Source organism: Girardinichthys multiradiatus, chromosome 6 (assembly GCF_021462225.1).
Source record: "Girardinichthys multiradiatus isolate DD_20200921_A chromosome 6, DD_fGirMul_XY1, whole genome shotgun sequence".
NCBI classification, from domain to species: Eukaryota; Metazoa; Chordata; class Actinopteri; order Cyprinodontiformes; family Goodeidae; genus Girardinichthys; species Girardinichthys multiradiatus.
The window spans coordinates 21,175,268-21,197,506 of NC_061799.1; the positions used below are offsets into that span (position 1 = coordinate 21,175,268).

The following is a 22,239-nucleotide window of genomic DNA, read 5'->3' on the forward strand; positions in this document are numbered from 1 at the left end:
CTATGTAAACCTACAAAAACATAGCTGTCCACCTAAACTGACATGCTGGGTAAGACTAGCATTAATCAGGGAGGCAGCCAAGAGACTCATTGTAATGTTGGATGGCAAATATGGTGAAAAGGTGATCAGTAGCTATGCACTTCCCAAATCTGGTCCTTGTGGAAGAGTGGCAGAAAAAAAATCATTACTGAAGAAAAGTCACTCCTGTTTGCAGTTTGCCATAAGCCATGTGGCAGACACAGCAAACATATGGAAGAAACTACTCTAATTAGCAGGGACAGGGAGGCTGGTCAGAGTTCATGGGAGGATGGACAGAGCTACATATTTGGCAATCCTGGAACAAACTCTGTTAAATGTAACAAATTGACTGAGACTGTACTGTACTTTAGTTTGTGTTGGCGAAACACATAAAATTCCAACAAAACACATTGATGTTTGTGATTGTCATGAGTCAAAATGTGAACATATCTGACATTAGGCCACAGTTTGAGAGGTTCACATCCTCCTTTTTCTCCTCTCTTTTTTAATAGTGATTTCACCAGTAACCTTAAACCAACATATAGTTATGCATCTGGAAGCCAGGAAACCTTTAGTCACATGCTGTTTACCTTCCCTTTATGCCTTATTGCATATCACTGAGTTTATGAGTTTCTATCCAGAAGTTATCTCCTGTGTTTTCTTTCTCTGAGCTTCTCTGCAGCACATTTCTGATTAGACAGTCTGTCTGTTGACACTGACTTTTTCACTTTTTCTCTTTTCTTTCTTGTCTTGCTTATTTTGGCCTCAGCTCAAAGCTAAAGGCCATCATCTTTGTTCCCCGTTCCTTCTAAGTATTTTTCATGATAGTGTTTATCACTTTGCTGTCTCTTTGCTTAGAAAGCCATTGTTTTCTTCTTTAATAAACAAATACATGTAACATATGCATCAGAAGCTCAGTTTATAATATTATCAATTTTTTACCACAGTTTTCCATTTGGGTCCTAACTCATTAACTGTCACTGGAACTGATCCATAAAGGACACAAAGGAAATGTAGTAAAGATAATTAAATGAACAAACACAAAAGTATTTTTAATGAAATTCTCTCTTTTTATTTTATCTGTATAATAAATAGTGATTTATAAATATTCTTGCTTTGGGATAATCAAATTCCCTTGCTTCTGAAGGAGGACATGCAAGAAAGAGTTTGAAACCCATTAGCACAATAAACCAGACTTGCCATTGCTTTTGCATCTTGTACAATTGAGTTATTTTCATGGGAATAGATGTTCGGTATTTTCTTTTTTTAAATTTCTCTCCTGAACGACGGCTGTGAATCCTCTGAATCTTCCGCAACGGCTGAAGTGATGCTTTGTTCTGATGCACATGAGTGGATGAGCACACGTGAACCAATTGTATCAATCTCTCTGGCAAAAGGATGCAGCTTGACGCACTGGCTGACGTCACTAGAAGGCAGGGCAGGATGTTTATTGATGAAGTCAATAAAGAGAGCCGAAAGAGAAACATAAAGAAACCTTTGAGAACCAGAAACAGTTACCCAATGTTATGAAGACTGAGGAATACAGCAAAGTTTAGTTGGATTTAATAACCTAACACTAAAGAAGCACATATTTATAGCAAAAATATTTGAAATAAGTCTTTTTGTCTCGCTAATTGGCTGTATGTTTCTGAAAATGCACAGTGTCTAGGCAACAGCAGTGCGTTTTAGGCTCATTAATGATTGCCACCATTTTCCTGTCCTCCTCTGCAGTCTGTGTGCTTAGTGGTAGGGCTGTAGAGAAGTGTGGGATTTTTTTTCTCTTTTTTAATGTGATTGAGTCAATATGTGTAGATGCTAATACGCCAGAAACAGACTTTCTGTTATTCAGCCAAAAGCCAACATCCGGTCCTTGCCACAGCGCATTTACAGGATGTTGTCGCTGCATTGGGCCAAAACACGTTTGGAGTTAATGTGAGAATTTTGAATAGATGTTCTATTTTGGTCCTCCCCTCTTTTTCATTGCAGTTAATCCTCTCATCTCTCCATCAATTGCGGTCATCGACCTTTACACCACTTCCTCCCTTTTTTCCTTTTTTTCCAGCTTGTCTTCTGCTTTATCGCTTCCATCACTTTTCTGTCACAGTCACTTTTATCTCTAAAGTTCCTCCCTCCACTGCTCTTTGTCTGTGTTGTGAAGCTGCCTCCAAAAAACACATTGACCCTTTGCTTCTCCACCCCCACTCCCTCCCCCACCCCTTCCCTTCCTCCCTTTTCTCCTCCTGACTGATGCTATAAATACCCAGCATCGGTGAGTCATCGCTCCGACGTATCAGTTGCCTATCCCTCTGTGCCTTGCCACCCTCAGCCTCCCCTCTCCTTCCTCCCCCAGATCTCTCAGCTCAGGCTCATTACCAGGCTTCACGCGCTTTACCATCTCTAATTTGGCCTTTGCATCATGATATATCCATGCTGAGTGAAGCAGAGGCCAGTGCTTGGCATGGTGCACCCAAAGGTCAGACTGACACATTATTGTCACAGACACACACAAAAACAGAGCCAGTGGGAGAGCTGGAAGTTAAAAACACTGTTAAGCAAAAAGAGCATCAAATTCCCTGTAGGTAATACAAAATGTGGGCAGTGAGTTTCTTAATTTGTCTTTAAAATGCCTCAAAGATAGAAAAAAAAGTATTTACCAACAGCTACACGCATAAAAAGTATCTTTAGCTGAGCATTAAATTTATACTTTTCTCATTTCAATTATGAACTAATACCTCATTAGATTATATCAGAAAAGTTGGGGAAAATAAGCCTGAAGAAACAAATGTTACTCCAGCTAATTTGTAATGTAAATAAATGATCCATTATGACAAAAACTCAGTAGTGAAAGTATTTTAACTAGATTTGATTTTATTGTCAAAGCAAAGTTCAATAAAAAATTCACCTGTTTTAATGAACAAGAACACAATGCATGTAAAAAATGTGATGGCATGAAAATGTTGCATCATAATTTTTGCGTGCAAAAGCAACTTGGTTACCAATATATTTTTTAGTTAAAATATGGGCTGCACGGTGGTGCAGTTGGTAGCAATGTTTCCTTATAGAAAGAAGGTCCTCAGTTCACCTCCTGGCCAGGCGTCTTTCTACATGGAGTTTGCATGTTCTCCCTGTGCATGCGTTGGTTCTTTTCGGGTACTCCGGCATCCTCCCACAGTCCAAAAACATGTCTGTTAGGTTAATTGGTCTCTCAAAATTGCTCTTAGGTGTGAATGGGTGTGTGCATGGTTGTTTGTCCTGTGTGCCTCTGTGTTGCCCTGCGATGGACTGGCGACCTGTCCAGGGTGTACCCCGCCTCTCGCCTGTAAACTGCTGGAGATAGGCACCAGCTCCCCCGCGACCTTATACAGAAGAAGCGGGTATAGAAAATGGATGGAGTTAAAATATACAAAATGTGTTTCTACAAACAAATGTTATTGCACTGAAAGTGGAGCCATTCGCATCTTTTTATAGTACTACTAGTAGTTAAAGTATGGCTAACAGCCCAGGGCACCATTCCATCAGGGTGGTAAAAACACTCAAAAATAGCGTGTTTTATCACTCATTTGCTTCCTATTTTACATTAAATCTGTTGTTATGTATAAGCTGTTGTCTTGACAAGGAGACCCTGAGTTTGAAAGACATTGTATGTACATTCATTTATACAGTGTATTTATTTGTGAACTTGTAGAGGTACGTAAAGCTGTAATAACTTGTCAAAGTTACCATGTTCAATATGTCTCTATTTGTCTTGCATATTGTTGTGAAGTAATTAAAAACCAACTAGTGTTTATTATGTAAGCTGAGGTTTGAGAGCCTTTATGTATACCCAGTTAAATGAAAGTTTGGACATTAACTTCTTTTCGAGCTTTTCTTTCGTAAATGTGTTACTAAACTTGGTAATGATTATCAGCCACTCTTTAGTCTTAGCTTAATTCCTGCAAGGTACCCAGGCTGTCTCTGCAAGTCAAGTTCAAATTGTCAGCCTTATACCACAGTGCCTCACAGTTGTTTACAGGGGTTTATGTTGATTTGCTTGATTTGTTTTTTTTATCAGAATATGTCACAATGCCCTGTGGTCAAGGATAGAGCTTGTTGCTGTCCAGAAAACATTTCTCTAGAAGCTTTGAAAACCTAAGCCCTGACACCATCTTTGTGTTCAACACATTTTGCATGGCCTGTAGGGTTTAAGATGTAGCCCTAAAAAACAATTAAGGAAAGGTTGTCCTGCCTACCTACAGATCATATAGATGTGGCATTAACATTCTGCAAAAGATTTTATAGATCCAGTGATCAATAAAGGAGTGTTATGTTTGAAAAACTGAAAAACTGCCTTTCTGACAAAAACTCTAACAGTGAAATATAATAATGATGTGTGAGCAAATCTGGACCAGAACATTTTGGAGATAAAACCTCAATAATTAAAGGTTGGGATGACAATTGATCTGATGAAACTCCTAATCCAATACAAATGCTTTGTGTGAAGAAACCTTTTATAAACTATAAATTTTTTCTGACATATTTCATACATCTCTTTCCCCATCTCAGCTCCATCCTGGCGTTGCCGCCATTTTTCAGCCTGAAATGCAATTATTCTCAGTTCTTCTCCAGGCACCACCCACCACCTCTCAGGAGTTATGAAACAGTCCAGCGTCAGCCCTGCTCATCCTTGGGTAAATGCCAATATGTCTCTGGCTAACCCAGGAATGTGTGTGTGTGTGTGTGTGTGTGTGTGTGTGTGTGTGCAGAACATAGAGATAAAAGTTTTTTTTTCCGCACTTCTGAGTCATAAGCAGACAGGAAGAGGGAGCCAAGCGAAGCAGCAGGAGAAAAAACGATGGAGTGGCATCCCAGTGGAAAAAACGGAAGACAGATACAATACATAAATAGAACCCACATTCTGTATTAATACAATATGGAAGACAATCTTCCTGCTTCTCCGTGTTGTTGTTGTTGTTGTTGTGGTAGAGCAATTCCTTCTCTGTATGTGTGCATCAGCATCAGTGGACTAATGAAGGGAGCGTTATGCCGATGACTCATCCGCTCATCCCAGAGGAATGGATGGAGGGATGAACAGCAGAGAAGGGTGGGAAGGACTGTTTGACTGTGTGGTTTTAAAGACAGTCAAAACATATCACATGAATTCAAAATTAAAATAGGAGTACGCTTGCAAGGGCATATCAGTAAAATAGAAGATGATCACAACTAATTTATTATAATTATCAGTAATTCAGTTAAAACAAGAAATTCATAGATGACAGTCATTATATACAGAGGGATATATTTGAACACTATAAGTATTTCTGTTAGTTTTGATGATTTTGGCTTACAGCTAATAAAAATCCACATTCAGTTACTTAGAACATTTGAATATTGTATAATGATTTTTTTTTTTGTGGTATGGCCATATTATGGCCTACACAATTATAGGGAGCACTACTTTACAGTTGTCACTGATAGCTCCAACATGGAGAGGAAGGCAGAAATGGTCATTGCTGGAAAAACTGGCTGTTCATACAGTCCTCTATCAAAACGTTAAGAAAAAGTTAAATGGAAGGAAAATGTTTAACTACAGTGAATTGGGAAGAAAGTCTATTTCAAGTTGTGGTGGGAGACTAAAAATGATCACTGGGGTCAGTGTTTCTGGAGACATCACACAGATGAATCCAAGACATGGTCTACAGCATTCCTGGACCAGAGACAGCATCAGAGGAATATTAACTGGGCTAAGGAGAAAAATGGACAAGCCTGTTGCTCAGTAATTCAGTATCCTGCATTTTATTTGGCAATGAGTGTCCCAATGTCTGAGGAAAAGTGGAGAGGCACAGAATCCAAGCTACTTAAGATCCGGTGTGAAGTTTCCACAGCTACAGATGATTTGGGAGCCATGTCACCTGCTGGTGTTTATCAGTAGCACCACAACCATGGTGCTATTGGGAATGATCGGCCAACAAACTGGCCTGACCCGAACCCCCTAGAGAATCAGTGGAATATTGTGAAGGATTATCATTAAGCCATTATTATTAGAATTAATAGAAATAAACTTTTGAAATAAAGGACTTTTGCGTTCAGTGAATCTTTTTATGTTTTGCTTTGTGAAGTGAATTACTGAAATAATCAAACTTTGTGATATATTCAGATTTATTGAAATGCATCTGTAGTTTATTTATGAATACATGAACCAGCAGTAATTATCAGGTCCCAAGAAACTGAAACATTTAAGTTCATTGGCTAATCAATAGTTGAACAAAAACAATGATGGGATAAGTAAGTGAGAGACAAGTAGCAGGTATACATGGTACTTCCTTCCTTAAACTGAAGTAGAAGCACAGGTCTGACATCAAACTGTTAAAAAAAGGAACTTTTAAGTTTGTGAAATAGAGAAACTAGCTCTACATGCAAGTTTGACTCCTGAACTATTGTGTTTTTCATGTGTCGGGTTGCGGCACACAGCCTTTCAACAACCACATCCACTCAGGCAGGCACACTGGCCTTTGTTGCCATAGAAACTATGGTTTCAGGGTGATTTCCAATAAAGCTTCCCATCCTTCAGATGATCAACACAAAGAACAGGTTTAACCATACACACATTTTTATTTCCAATACATAATTGCCAAGGCCAAATCACAAATAAATAAGAAACTTGCAGTAGCTCAGCTTTATTACACAAAAACAAACAAAAGGAGGAAAAAAAGAAGGCCTGAAAACTGGCCAATAACAAAAATACATTTAGAGGTGGCTTTGTTATTGGTAGTATTTAATGTAGTTTCAATATCAGTCCCTCCCGCCCTCTGAACCTTTTTACAAAGCAAGTGGAAAAAATACAATTATCTCTTTGGGCCCCCTGCTACCTTGCCGGTAGGGCCAGGTATACGGAGCGTGACATTAACAAAAACCACGGTGACCTACACAATCAACAGAAACCCCTTTAGAAACCTCAAGGTTTTTTTTTTTTTTGTCAGAAGGCAACAGGCTGCCTCTAGCAAAGAGAAAAAGCAGCAAACAGCAGAGTAAGCGACTGACTTTTCACTGAAATGTCAGGGGAGAAAACGTATTTTGTGTTAAAAAAAAAACAAAAGACAAAAGGAAGGCAGGGGAGAGGTCCTGCTTTGGTAGAATAATACGATCAAACCACTACAAGCTAAGAGGTGGAATCAGACTACCTGACTGTACCTTTATTGATGCAGTATGCAAGGAGTACCAGAAAGCAGAAAAAACTATTCTCCTTAAATTACAGCACTGGCCAAACATTCTCATCTTCAGTCTATAGACAAATAAATACTGAAGGAAGAAAGTCACCTGTTATATGCGATTATTTAAACATCACCATCAATCTGGAAACCTACTGTAGTCAAGCTATATTTTACATGAATTCAAATAAATGGCAGGTTACAGAATTCTTTTTATGTACATTACACATACAGTTATTATACACACAAACCAGTCTAAATATACAGAAATCCCAGTTTGAGTTGATCCTATTTACTCTAAGCTGGAATGTGCTCATAAAGCATTTCTTCTTCAGTGGCTTGAATGGAGTGCGATTTTTCTCTTACTGGGATGCTTTGGTACACTCGTGCACCTTTAATCATGCAGTTTTTACAAAACCAGCTAATAAAGTTTTAATTAACATTTTCAGCACAGGCTATATCTAAACTCCGCTGTCAGTGTCGCTCTACCACCCTTCTAAGTCTATGACGATCTTTTCCTAAAAGCCTTCATCCTAAACGAGGCTTCGTGATAAATACACCAAAAAAAAAAAAAAAACAGACTGTTGGCTGTTGCATTTTCTTCCTTCTTACATACTTTAAAATTGAGCATAAATATTGCACATTCATTTTTGTATTTCATATTTATATTTAAAATCTGATAAAAGTAACAGTAAGTTGACCTATGGTTAATAGGATTAACATACAACTGTGCCAAAAAGTTACTCTAACTCTACTTTGAACCATTCTACAGTAAGCTAAGTTCCCTTGGAGATATCCATATGGTGCATTAATCGTGACTGGAGGAGTACAGGGCAGATGTGGCAGGTCATTGCAGAGTCTTAAAGGACACCTTTTCCCACTGATGCTGCATTCGCTGGGAGCAAGAATAAAGGAGTCAAGTAAGTAAACATGCACTCAAAAGAGCAAACTTCAGGATGCCAGACAACAAAAAGGGAGAAAATGACTTTTAAAAAACTTGAAGAAAACATACCTTGAGAATTAAAAGATAGACAATACAACTTAAGTGTACAAAAATGGTAAACCCCCTCTGAACAGTACAAGTAACAAGGAAAAAAAAAGGCAATTTTCAATGTCTTAATGTTAAATCTCTCTTGACTCTGCAACACTTTTTCATCGCACACATGGATCCCAAACCAAACATAAAAAGAAAGATTTCAACACACGTAAAAAAACAAAAATATTTAACACAATAAAGATCCCTGCAAATATTCCAACCTGAAGGTTCCTCAGAGTCTAAGAGGGATCGCATATCCCTGCCAGATATCTGCGCCGCATGTTAGCAAACCAAGCTGTAGAGGTGGAATGTTCCTGAACGTGTAGTGGGGAGAAGAAAGGCAACGCAGACATGGATGTACCAAAGCCTAGCATGACATTCTTTTCACTTTGAGTCATGAAAAGATCCGACTTCATGTGGTAGTCATGGCGACTCGATGGGATTTGATCTGTGAAAAGCGGAGTTAGCTAGTGCATTGCAGCGCGCTGGCCTGGCTGAATGTGCTGCAAGGTCCCTTTCTGCCTCTTGGTCTTGACCGAAAGATGTGAACCTGACGCCAGACTTTCCTGCCTCCTTTGATTGAACCTGGTTACAGAGAGGATGAGGCCAATAAGTCTGTGTGTTTGTAATTGTGTGTGTTTGTATCATCCATGTGAATCCTCATGAGACAGTCCTCCAGGTGACCTTTAAGCTCCGTGTGAATGTGTGGTTTGGAGTGTATCTCTCTGTTATTTCCCACCATACATCCTCTCAATGTCTTCTTGGTAGTGTGTTTTGAGCTCCTTGCGTTTCAATTTGAATGCATCTGTGACCAGGCCGGTCTCCGGTGTCCACGGCTCAGGACTCAGGCGGATTTTTTTGGGAATCTCAAACCTCTCCAGTTTTCCTAATTGGAAGAGAGCAGAATCATACATCAGCCTGACGGATACTGTAATAGGCTAAATATTTATTGCCATTACACCATAGTCAAAATTTGCTGCTTGACAGAGAGAGCCATTAAGCTGTTTATTGTGGTTTCTACGCATTTTCCAAGTCGAAATTCCATAGGTTTCCAGACTACAATTAACAGAGTTCTCAGTCTGTTTTTTGAGCTCAGGCTTAAAAACATAGAACCTACAAAACACAAAAGCTGTAAGGAACATTATTCAAAGACAGATCAATGGATTGGTGCAAGAACAGAATTACAAGAACGGAAGAACGGAAACATGGCCGTTCCTTTCTACCTGAGACGGCAGCCTCAGTAATGATGCGGAGCACCTCCCGTTCCATCTGGGGGTTGTTGCAGAGTTCTTCCAACGTGTCCTTTATTTGCATCTGCTCCGCCAAGCCCATTAGCTGTTTGTGGTTGGGAACCACAAAGCTGATCACATATGACTCCTCACTAAAAAAAACAAAAACCATAAAACTTTTAAAACATTTTCTCCCAGTGCGGGGACAATGACTACAAGGAAACAGGTGCAGTATAATACCTATTGGCGTAGGCACAGATATTGTCTATGAGTGGGCAGTTCTTCAAAACAGCCTCTACTTTTCCGAGAGAGACGTATTCGCCTGCCTGGAGTTTCACCAAGTCTTTTTTACGGTCTGCAGGAAAACAAAAAGACACTAGGTTGATAAGGGAATTACATTTTTCTGATGTGTGAACAAACAGAGAAGTTTGCAGGTTTACCGATAATCTTCAGGCATCCGTCAGGATGGAATTCTCCTATGTCTCCTGTGCAGAACCATCGCTGGCCCTTCGCATCCACGAAAAAGTCCTCATGATTCTTGCCTTCACTTTTGTAGTAACCCATTGTCACATTCGGCCCTCCAATCAATATTTCCCCCCTTGGGTTGGGCTTGTCGGTGCTGTGGTAACCACCTAAAAAAAAACACAGAGCATGTTAATGACGCTTTTGCACATGTCTGGCCTCTGGACATATTGTTTTGCTCCGAGTTTACTTACCCTCCTCCCAGTCCTTCAGAGTGATCTCTGAACAAACCAGTGGAGCACCAACCCGTCCTGTACTGTAATCCCAAACTGAAAAAAAAAAAAAAATCAAATCAAATAAAAACAAGTACAACTATTTAATCTAAAATTCATAGATCCTTCAACAGTAAAGAAACACAAATTTCCTGTTTTCACTGTGCTTACCCTCACTGATGGTGCCTGCTCCACAAGTCTCCGTCAGGCCGTAGCCTTGTCCCACAGGGCAGCACATGCAGACATTCATAAAGCGCTGCGTTGCAGCCGATAGCGGAGCTCCACCAGAGAGCAGCACCCGAGTGTTCCCACCCAACAGAGACCGTATTTTGTGGAAAACTAATCTACGGGGAAGGAGAAACAAAGAGAACATCGAGGTGATGATGGGTGCAAGGTTAAGTTGTTGCTGACTCACTCTAAGGATTCACACCCCTTGAACCTTTTCACCTTTTGTCACATTACAAAAACAAACGTCACGTTATTCTGTTGGGGTGGTATCTGGAAAACCAACAGCAAAAAAAAAATTCAGAAAAGCCAGAAGACCAATTACAAAAGAATACCAAATGTTCTGATTTTTATTTTTGAAAAACATGCAGCATTTTCCTTCCCTTTTTGGTGAATTCATACCAGTTTGTGGTCATAACGTGACAATTTCGATCAAAAGGTTCGAGAATGAACAATTTTAAATAACTGACTCACCAGACAATAAGTCTCAGTGTATTTTACTACAAGTTTGTTCTACCATAGACCAGTGGAGAAAGAATTTCCTCTAAGTTATGATTAGCCATAAGGAACTAGAGGTTAATGCCTGCTCAAGTGTGAGAAAGGAATCAAATGTCACCTCAATGAGCAGCTTATGTGTCTATGGGTGGGTGTCATGTGGATTACCTGTCACAGAGAGGGGTACTGTAGCCCTTGGAGATCTGCTCCATCTTGTAGTTATAAGCCAACACAAAAAGCGTCTTCTGAAATTTGCTCATCTCGTCCACTTTAGTCATGACGTTTTTGTAAATTCGATCCATGATTTCCTGCACGCAATGCGAGCAGACGACAGCTCAGTTGTGACCAATGTTTAATCTGTTTAGATAAACTTTATGGAAGATTAATGGGACTTACTGGTACAGATGCCATGAGAGTTGGTTTTAGCACACTGGTATCCCCTTTACTGCCCTTCTTGATCTTGGAGGACTATGAAAATGAAACAACCCAGGTGAACATTTTATTGTACAGATCTGCTATCACCTATCACAGTCCCAGAGCTCGCCAGGCTTTAAAATGTTAGAATCCTGAAGGGTTTTAGCATGTGGGCAGTCATTTTCTCATTTTAAAGTGTTAGAGACAGATCTGGTTGTCCATTTACGCACTGACCTGGTCGGCTAGAGTCTGAGGAGAGGAATATCCAATGCGACAGCCATGGGAGATGCAAACCAGTTCTGCACTGAGCTCTAAAACATGAGCCAATGGTAGATAGCCAATGTAGGTGTCTGTCTCACTGTCGGGATGAAAAAAAGCCAATTAATGACCTACATAAACAGAAGAATAGGGTACCACAAATTAACACACACTGCAGATTTTTAATGCCAGAACAGAGCAGAGCAAGAATCAGACAGGAAGTGTCAAAGACTAAGCTGTAAAGCTGAGAACAGCTTACTTGAGGTTCGGGATCCGCTCGGCCATGCCTGCAATGCCGGCAATGAGGTTGCTATGAGAGATCATCACACCCTTGGGGATGCCTGTGGAGCCGCTGGTGTACATGATGACAGCGGTGTCCGAGGGCCCCGGGTGTCTGCGGTCCACTAAAAGTGCAGAGCAGAGTGGGACGGTTGGAGTGGAAATATTGGAGAATTCAACATTATTTAAAAATTCAAAGTCAAGATGAAGAATAATGTGCAGTTCTTTTTATTTACAAGCTTTGCGATCAAATGACTGAGATTTTCTGGAGTTGTGCTACAGTAAAATATGACATTGATGACTCATTTCAGTCATCGTCATGAATTGAAATCTCTTGAAATTTACAAACGATGACCCTCTCAATCAAGCTGCTGAAAAATTAATCAAATTAAAAACAGCTACAACTTGTTTTGCTGCGGGTAGAAAATAACAAAAAAAGTTATCCCTTTTTTCATTAAGCAATCAAGAACTGAGAGGACTTAAAAAAAAATTGAATTCAATTTTACAAAACAGAAAGTGCATTCTCCTTAGTGAGGGCAACAGTTTGACAGACAACAGGTATGAGGATGTAACAGGAACAAAACAAACATGAAGCACAGCATATTGCCTAAATGAATAGAAATTATCATCACTATTGAATCCAGCTGGAAAGAATCAAAACCGAACACTAAGCTTTCTTCGCATTCGTTTGAAGGCGTTATCAAAATGTCATTATACTGGCAGCGAGATACAGATTGTTTATAACTGAGACAAACTAACCTTCTCAAAGTAGGGGGAACACACAGGGATTTTTTTTTTTAACAGAGCTAAAATTAAAGGCTACGTTTTGTATGTTTTGCACTGCAACACTTTTACATCATAAATGAGTAAATTGTGTTCTGCACTGAGCAGGTTACCGTGGATTTACATTAAGGCGCGGGACGGTTATCGCTATCAAGGTCTCAAAGCCGCCAAACTTCTCCACCCCCCACCTCTCACTGCAGGTCAGCTGGCTGAAAGAAGGCTTTTACACTACATTTTTCTCTTGCTAACAAGAAAGAAAAAACATGAACAGTTATCATGTGTCATCATGTCATCTTACGTGTGCATGATTATGTTCTAAAATATGGAAACAATCCTGGGAAAAAAACAGAACTAGATCCAATAGAACTAATCGCCCAACAATGACCCCACAGGCCAACCAAAAAAATCATAACAAAAACAACCTGTTATAATATGGCTTTGTGCCACCATTTTTTTTTTTTTGCAGATTAGTGGCCTTTATTACTGTTATTTTTCAAAAGTAGGCAGACAAGAAGTGGGACAGAAAGGGAAACATGCAGCACAGGCTTCTGGGGTCAGGACCGAACCCGGAACGGCTGCATCGAGGACTGAGGCCTCCGAACCTGACCCCGCACCCCAAGCTGGCACTTATCTAATGATACTCTGCAGTACCTTGGGAGGATTGATCGCCATCTTCTGGTTCAAGACCTCCTGGGTTCGATCCCTATTAAAAGATCTTTTTTTTTTCTTTTGCCAGTTTATTCTGTCTCAGATATATACTGGTTAAATAACCTTTTTAAAGAGTTCACAGTACGGTTTAGCTGGAAAACCATCACTGGGATGCTGTTTCTACCGATGTGAGCTTCACTGCAACAGACACAAACAGCATGACACCTCCGTGTGTTTGCGTCCCGCACGCTGGTACGTTCATCACCCACCTAAATAGTTCAACTGTGAATGGCAGAGATGCGGGACTGCTGTAATACTTAAAAAGCTGCTTCAGACTCAGATTCGTTTACTTTTGGCTTTCTGACTGAACAGATCACGCTGAGATGTAGCAACTTTTATTTCCAAATCGGACCGCGGTGCACAGAGTGAGTTGGTGAGGGAGGGTGCAACATAAATTGAGTAATTATTTGATTAAAAAAATAAAAATAAGTAGAATTAACAGGGACTTTATATATTTCTTGAAGTGCAAGGTGTGATGAGATTTTTTTGAGTCAAAAAGTGGGGGGGGGGGGGGGGGTCAAAACATAAGTTTGCATCTGTTCTTTTAAAAATGGGGGAGCTGTTGCTCCACTTGCTCTGTTGTTCAGGCACCTATGCTCTTAGCCTATTAACGCTGTTTTAAAACTAGAGTGGGCAAGCTACAAGCAGCTTCCATTAAGCAGCCGACTGCAGGCTTTACCTGACCAATGGACCAGCTAATATCGGCTGTTTCTACTCGTGTTGCTCTATGAAGAGCCTCAACGCAAAAAAAGTGATAATTTTATATTTTATCACATCACACCCTTAAAAACCATGACTAAATATAGCACATATTTATTCCATATTTTTGTTCAAGCCAATGTATCAAAAGTAAAATAACATGAAAAAATGATTAAAGATGGCAATAATATAGCTGTAATAATCATCATGTTGTATTTTTTTGGCAGCAGTAGTCCATGTTTAACTTCATTTCGACGTCCATTCAGTTAAATAAAACCTACATGAAACCTATGCAGTTTACATTTACGTGAAGATTGGGATGAACTAAACTTATCTAATTTGTTCTCAACATTTTATACTACTTCAATCATCTGAAGACAAATTTTTTGTCTCTCAAATGTAGCTGAAGTGATTCTAGAGCAAAGCCAAGATCCCCCCCCCCCCTTTATTTTCCTTCCAGGTTGCTCACTGTTATCAAGGCGGTGTTTGCTAACATGTAATTTGATGACTCTTTCATGCCCTGCACATCATTCCAATTACATATCAGCGAGCTGGCTTTGTATTAAGCCTGCACCTGTGTACGTTAGTGTCCCCGACAAAATTAAAAATCGTTTTAATCAGCATGCATGAACACTCACCGTGAACAGGCTTGGATCCCAGCTCCTTCACAGCGTCCATGTTGTAGACCGTGATACCTCCGGGCATGTCTGACCAGCTTGTGGGTTTAACATCCACAACGATAATATACTGCAGGCGCGGGACATCACACAGAATGGCCTGGGAGGAAAAGTTCCACTTAGATGGGTGGCAGGTAGAAAAAGAAACTAACTATGCAAATTGAGCTGGGCTTCTAAGCTTGATAAACAACCAGCAGAGAAAAAAAAAGGGTACCTTAAGGCGGCTCTGAAGTAGGTCCTTGCTTGTGATGATGTGGGTGACCTCTGTTTCATTCAGCCCATGAACTATGGCTTTGGGCCCGAGCGTGGCGTACAGGGTCACCACTGTGAAATTCATTTACATTCAGTCTGGTCAGTTTTACAGTCGGCTCACTAAATATCATCCTCTGTCTATGAGTCACTTACTTGGGAAATTGTACATGAAGCAGGCCTGTGCTGCTATGACCCACTCAGCTCTGGTCTCACAGAAAATGGCGATGTTATGGTGAGGCTTCTGATTAAGAGCTGCCAGACCACTACCAAAGCACTTGGCTGCATGATAGACTTCCTCATACGAGAGCCAGTTATAGTTTCCGAGAATCACCTGCAGAAAACACGCAAATTAGATGCAGCCATCGGGATTATACAGAATACACAAACGGAGAACTGCCTGCAGAACATTCATACCACTGGTTTGAAGCTTCATAGCAAATATTCACGAGAGCAAACTACATACTGAATGAAAACAATGACTATATCAGCGGCTGTTTAAACTTAAGAGTAGAAATGTATTATTTAATGATTGTAAAACAAGAATCAACCCAGAAAGAAAACCAAACCTAGAAAGTTATGTTTACAATATAGACAGTAGCATCTGAAAATGGCTTATGAATGGCTTGCAAGTCAGTGTTTGTCACTCATGTGCTGTCAGTTAGCACCATCTACAGGGCAATTCGTGTCATTCAGTTATCACCGCTTTCACTGTTTTTGCATTACTCACATTCTAACACACACAGAGCGAAAATGTAGGCTGCCAATAACAATTAATCTGACGAGTCATTTGTCTGTTATTTTATTTAACCATAGGACTAATGTTCTTTAAAACATCCCAAACAATTATTTATATTTTCTGTAGTTTCGCTTTTTCGACAGCCAAGTTTGGAATTTAGTGCAAACACATAAATGTATGAAATGAAATCTATCATGCCGACTCCAGCACACCTACTATAAATAAGCCCCTAATTTTTGTTCAATATTCAGCATGTTGTGAATGTGGAAACTGGCTGAGGTTGAAGCCAAAATAAAGAAAACTAGGAACCATTTCAAATTTACTGCACCTCCACTGGGAAAATGATCATTTCTATTGAATCATTTCTTTAAACTGTAATAATGGAGACTGAAGCATTTTCATGCAACACATATGAATTTGATTTATTGACTGTATTATATGTGAGTTTGACTGGTTTAGGTCTTATGCACTCCTATATTAACATTATCTAAGTAGTTAAATGTGTATAAAATGGTTAGAAATAAAAACCGCTGTGATTGGCTGCATGAACTATGCCTGTTAACACACACAGGCTCAGCATTAAAGCGTTGGCTTGGGACAGGATTTTTGTTTCAATCAATATTTATTCATTCACATTTATTAGTGTAAAATGTAGCAGATGGACAACGTGGCTAACCTAATGCATTTAGCAACTTTAAAAGGAAATAAATTGTGACTTTCTTTTATCTAGGCTCATTATTAACCCCACATTTTCTTCCGATACTCAGGCATCACGCTTGAGCTGCTGTGAGGACCTGCCAAATCCTCTGTTTATCGTTATTTAACTTACAGTACCCCGACACTTTAGACCTCTTCTTATTCTAAAAACGTTGAAAATCATTTATAACCCGACTCATTCATCACTTCTTCCCTCATGATGTTCTGAAACTACAGCTGGGACGAAGCCGTCCAATGACTGGATGACTGGCGCCGAACTCCACTGATGTTCGCACCGCACGTGTGCCACCCGCTACATCCAGAGGGTTTTCTTCACAATACAGAGAATAACTGTTTCGTTTTTTTGTTATCGTGAAAGATTTAGTATATTAAGAAAGATAAATTCCAAGAAATTCTATGTCCATGAATTATTATTGTTGACCCAATCGGTTATGACACTTACCCTCAGTAGCCAGAGTGAAAACAGCACCTAAAAGTCTCTCACCTTTTTGAACACTTTGCCGTTTGGTTGGAGCTCATCCTCCTCACTCAGCACCTCCCGGGTTCCCAGACAGTCCCTGTATGGAAACCTCATCGCTGCATACTCGAACATTTTGTCCAGTGTGTTGACTCCTGGCTGCACCAGTGCCACCAGCTTCTCTTGGCTATTGTTAGCCCTGTAAGGTCCTGCTGGGTGTCCGCTGATGGAGCGGGCCTTTATCCGACGCGCTCGCTCCAAATTGGTTCCGGCCCCGGAAAAGAAGTACCAGGGTAGGAAGGTTAGGACAGAGTAGACCCAGACGACAGAGCGGAAAACCTGCAGGAACAGCGGGTTTATATCCTCCTTCAATTTCATCTTTGGGGATGAAGTCAGTGCTGGAGACTACTCAAACCCTTCTGACCAATGACAAACTGAGCTGGTCTGTACAAAGTACGCAGAATTGCAGCCAGTGCAGCTGGTGGGTATTTCATGCAGCAATTCAACCTGCAAAGCAAAAAATACACATGAAATTTTAGAGAAGTTCTATGGTTTCAAATCAATCCAGCACACTTTTTATAGATCAGATTGCAGTAAATATGACTAACTGCATCCTGGTAAGTAAATCCCTGCTTGAATGAAGACCAAGTCTGCCTCTTCTTAGGCTGCTCAGTCAGTGGGGTTTAGTTCATTGGAATGTCTGGCACTGAATCACCCTAGAGCAAAAGCATGAAGCTGTAACTCTGATAATCAAGATTTAAAAACAACACCAAGACATATTTCAATTACAAGTTAGTCTGTCAAAAAACAAGCAAGTCTCTCTAATTTTAACTGAATATAAACTTTGTTTTGCACATGACACAAGCAATGAAAAGGAACTACAATGTGACCTAGAAACTATTCAGATCCTTGAGTCAGTTCCCATTTTTATACTCTGCCAGTTAAACAGACAAAAAACCAGATAATCCAGAAGACAATATGTGAAAGAAGCAGGGACTCCCTTTATCATAGCCTCTTAGTGTCTGAAATAATGCACCAAATCATATATTGCACTAGGTTTTTTGGCCACACTACAGACCTCTTTGCATCAACTCAGACAGTCTTCCTGAGAGCTCAGTTATCTACAGAGTATGCTTGCAGAGGCCCGATTGTGGTTAGAAGAGGCTGCAGTGACTCATTCTGCAGCTTACAGGGAGAGGCACAAGGATCAGGACAGAGGGTCCGCTAATGCGAAGAAATACCACAGACTGAAGAGGTGGGACCCTATTGACCATTAGCACTGAACTTAATTTAGAATGAGAGAGCCAGACCGAACACCGGTGACCTGCTCTGCAATGAGCTCACCTTGCTGAGTCCAGATCCAACGCGAACTTAGACTGCAGATGCAAAACTCTTTGCTTCAACAAAGGAGGTGACTGTCTGTCCAAAAGGGGAGTTTAATATCAGCATATAAAGTTTGATTTGATATTTACCCAAAAAATATTTTTACACTGCATAAGTCCATTCCTCTGGTCATACCATTGCTCTACATCTACAAAGTGTCATTTCTGTACACAGAATAGTTTGTTTCTTAAAGAACACATAATAGGTCCCAGTGTCAGTTCAAGTCCAACCCAAATCCACAGCTTTAATTTCTTTTCTCCAAACACATAGCCTTTCGAGAAAAACATGTCTCACTTGTTTTGCAACATCTTAAATAATGCCGCCGACTGACACATTTCAACTGTGATTGGGAAAAAAAAATAATAATCACACAGTGTGTAGCTGCATGCACAGTCCAGACCGACAAATCTCAGACACGGTTGGTTCGATGTTGGTAATACTGGTTCAGCACGTTGTGTGTTTGACTTTGGGAAAGAAAAAAAGCAGACACACCTTTTCCATTTGCGCTTTATGTCAACAATGTGATGACATTCTTTCTCTCATAAAAGCAGTTACTTTGAGTGGGACGGTTACTGTGACTCACCAATTATTCTGCTTTAGAGACAACAATACATTTTAAGTATTCTACCTAATGCTGGACACAGTCACACCCAAGAACATGAATTAAGCTTTGTAATGAAAGACGAATGTGCAGCACATGTTCAATGAAGTACAGGGAGATTGCATGTTAAATAAATCTCACTTATGAAAGCACATAGGTTCTGTTTAGTTAGTTATGGCAAAAATATAATATTGCAATATTAGTAATGAGTTTTGCGATGACTGTATTGATTGCGTTTAACATTTTTTTCGCTCTTCTCCATCATCATGATGATCCCAACACTCTTCCTGAGTTTTAGCATCTCGGCCTCAATGATCTACGTCATGTTTGGGCATAAAAGACAACCAAATATTGCATCTAAGCAACATTTGCAACAGCAAACAGATATGGATTTATTGTCCAGCTCTGCTTTCTTTGAAAGTGCAATACGTAAAAGAGGACATTCTGTAAATCAGGGCACGCTAAAAAAAAAAAACATGTCCTGGTTTACATTAACAAATACAAATGAACCAATTAATCTGACAAAGATCTGAATCGTTCAGCTCTGTACAGATACTTAAAAACCAGATTCCCCCCTGGTCAAAAATCACTTATCTGATTTTGTCAGATAAAGGGAATAAGGCATGCATTATGTATTTCCCCCATTTTCTGCTGGATTCAAAACTATTACATCTACATCAACAAATTAGCCAGTTGTCCCTGTTAACAAATCAGAAATTACTGCACTTAGATAAAAAAAAAAGAAGAAAATCTGAATCAGCAGGTCGGATCTTAATAATTCAGCATCGACCAGAACAGGCCTGATCAGTTGATCTTTAACAGGTACACATATTTTTAAATAATACTGTCAATTTACAGGGTTTTTCCAGTGCTATTAAGGAATAAAAGATGATGATTTGTGACAAATGGACACCAATTTGTTGAAAGAGCAGACCTCAATCAATTATACCAGAAACAACTGGCTAGATTAAATAAACCTGGATTACGTTGACATACCAGTGATCCTTGTGCACACCTGCATGACCTTACACCAATATATTTGAGATCTGTATATAATTAAAGCTTCAATGTGACAGAGCAATTCTACGTGTGCTCAATGTACGTTTTTTCCAGGTGACAGCATCAAAAAGAAAGGACGATATGCAAATGTTTATATTTGAAGTTCATAGCATTTTATTTTTATTAGCTTTCCTGATGAATGATCACGGGCTTTCACTTATTGACTTGGTTGTTTACATTTATTATCTGCCAAGCAATACATACACTGTTTATATATATGTCGTTATTTTTTAAAACGTCGCAATCTTCGATCACATTACTGCCTTTTGCAAACGACACTGTATTTTAAATTCCACGTATCTTTAGTTTTTGCCTGCACATGACCCTCAACATGTCCTTAGCGTTAGCTATAAATCACCAAGATTAGCAGTTAGCATACAGCCGCGCATGTCGCGAGGTTAGCTACAATTTAGCTCCCTGCTACACGTTGGAGCGGCAGCAGTGCCCGCTGCTGGTGAACTGAAACCACTTAAACCATACACATTAATTTAAGATAAAAGAAAAACGAGCCACACACATCATATCTTAAGGCATAATAATTGCGAGGTTCTGAGCTCTTCAGCAACCAGGGGGGGTAACGACCTCTCCTTCCCTAACATCTGCAAAGCGCTCACAGTGAAACACATTCTCACCTCTTTTCTCAACCGCTATGGAGCCGCTGCGGGACCGTCTCCGTTATAGTTATCGTCGTTAAGAAAGCTCCGTTAAGAATATTTACATAAAGTATGAACACTAGATTTTCGGCAATAAATAAAATCAGCAATCGTGTCTTAAAATGGTTATTAAAAAAAAAAGGAAAATCTGTGAAATACCGAGCCACAGCTACCAGCCCGGAAGCCTTAGTTTGACGTCACACTGTTTCTCCGACAGTGATTGGCGCTTTGGAGGTGGCGCGTGTTTGAGGAAACGGCAACGTAACAGAGGTTACTCCCGGTCACTACTTGTCAGTTCTTTTCTAGAATTCAAATCATTTGGATTAGTTCGGGAACAGGAGCCGACTCTTTCGGCTATCAAACTGCTATCAACCAAGTATGCTAAGCCAAATTTTTAAATTCTGTCAGCATGTGTGCATAAAAGAATCAGCAAAATACCTACTGATCAATAATATAGTGGGAAAATTAAGAAACAATTAAGGTATTGCTGAGTATGTAGATTTATACACATATACTTACAGTTGTAGACGGATATTTACAAATGCTGTATAAAAATACCTTTTCACCTAACTGTCAGAAATCAGGTTAAACGTTTCCTGTTTAATGAATTCTATAAAAACTTTCTTTAAATTCAGACGTTTGGTACAATAACATTGCAATGCTTGTAAACAATCCGGATAAAGCCTAAATGATGCGTTATTATGCCATTATGAGCTAATAACAGCTTCATTCAAAACGTTTGAGTTAAATGAAGGCACACCTGTGGATGTACTTTAAGGCAACACCTCTAACACACTAATTCCTGTGTGAAATCATAGAGAAATCAAATTCTGCCAAGGTGGGAAGACAGTTATGGATCGCTGAAAGTCTGGCTCATCCTACAACTTCTAGATTTTTGAAAGTGCCATGTTAATCTGTACAGTTAAATTTCAAGAGTAAACAGCATGTCCATTATATTGTCCAGGAAGGAAATAAGTCCTGTGTCCGCAAGGAAAGTGTCTTGGGGATAACTTGTGTCTGCCCCAGAACAAAAGCAAAATATGTGAAGATGCTGGCTAAGTCCAGAAGTATGTATTTATCCACTGTGAAAGGAGTCCTAGAACAATATGTGCTTAAAGTCCACTCAGATAGGAAGAAGCAGACGTGGGTAGTAATTAATGACATTTACTGTAAACAAGCTTTATTGTTCTAATGTTATTTTCTATCTGCTGAGGTCAAATGAATATACAGCAAACAGTTGATATTGGAAATGTTTCTTCTGCCCAAATTTGTTATTTTGTAATGTGATTTCGTTTAGCAAATTTTTTATTTTATTATTCACAGTACCACAATCTGCACATAATTTTATATATTGTCTGTATAATTACATAATTTTCACAAATTAAATCAGATTAAACAGTACTACTCTTGTACTCAGCACTTAAACAGCTTTTTCACCAAAATTCCTTTTACTCTTACTTGAGTAATTTTTGGATTACTTTTTACTCTACTTGAGCAAAAATATATTGAAGTAGTGCTACTCTTATTGAGTAGAAATTTTGACTATTTTACCCACCTCGCAGAAGAAGACATTTAGTCCAATAGCAACAAAAAAATACAGGTTATAATTTCGAATGTATTCAAGGACTAGAATAGAAATATC

At 39.5% G+C, this 22,239-nt stretch overlaps 1 protein-coding gene across 2 annotated transcripts; it reads right to left on the reverse strand.

Moving 5' to 3' along the window:
- Positions 1-6,582: 6,582 nt before the first annotated feature.
- Positions 6,583-20,794, reverse strand: acsl3b (acyl-CoA synthetase long chain family member 3b). 2 transcript variants are annotated; one of them, XM_047368843.1, is made up of 16 exons: positions 20,577-20,794; positions 17,510-17,617; positions 16,929-17,408; positions 15,145-15,322; positions 14,954-15,063; positions 14,701-14,839; positions 11,853-11,997; positions 11,570-11,693; positions 11,318-11,389; positions 11,090-11,229; positions 10,373-10,545; positions 10,184-10,258; positions 9,908-10,099; positions 9,708-9,822; positions 9,462-9,619; positions 6,583-9,124 (listed from the first exon to the last, which is right to left on the reverse strand). In XM_047368843.1, exons 3-16 carry the CDS (start codon positions 17,277-17,279, stop codon positions 8,967-8,969), a joined length of 2,130 nt encoding a protein of 709 aa, XP_047224799.1. In that variant the 5' UTR covers positions 17,280-17,408; positions 17,510-17,617; positions 20,577-20,794; the 3' UTR covers positions 6,583-8,966. The 2 variants fall into 2 exon arrangements, with proteins under 2 accessions (XP_047224799.1, XP_047224798.1); XM_047368842.1 differs by lacking the exon at positions 17,510-17,617.
- Between the last annotated feature and the right edge of the window lie 1,445 nt (positions 20,795-22,239).

Bases quoted from the DNA above. Each gene is read 5' to 3' on its own strand.
- acsl3b (XM_047368842.1), bottom strand. From the start codon at position 17,279: ATGAAATTGAAGGAGGATATAAACCCGCTGTTCCTGCAGGTTTTCCGC. The intron at 11,230-11,317 runs GTAAGTCCCATT...CATTGCGTGCAG, and splicing joins CTCTCATGGCATCTGTACCA to GAAATCATGGATCGAATTTA. The intron at 9,823-9,907 runs GTAAACCTGCAA...GTTTTCCTGCAG, and splicing joins CGGATGCCTGAAGATTATCG to ACCGTAAAAAAGACTTGGTG.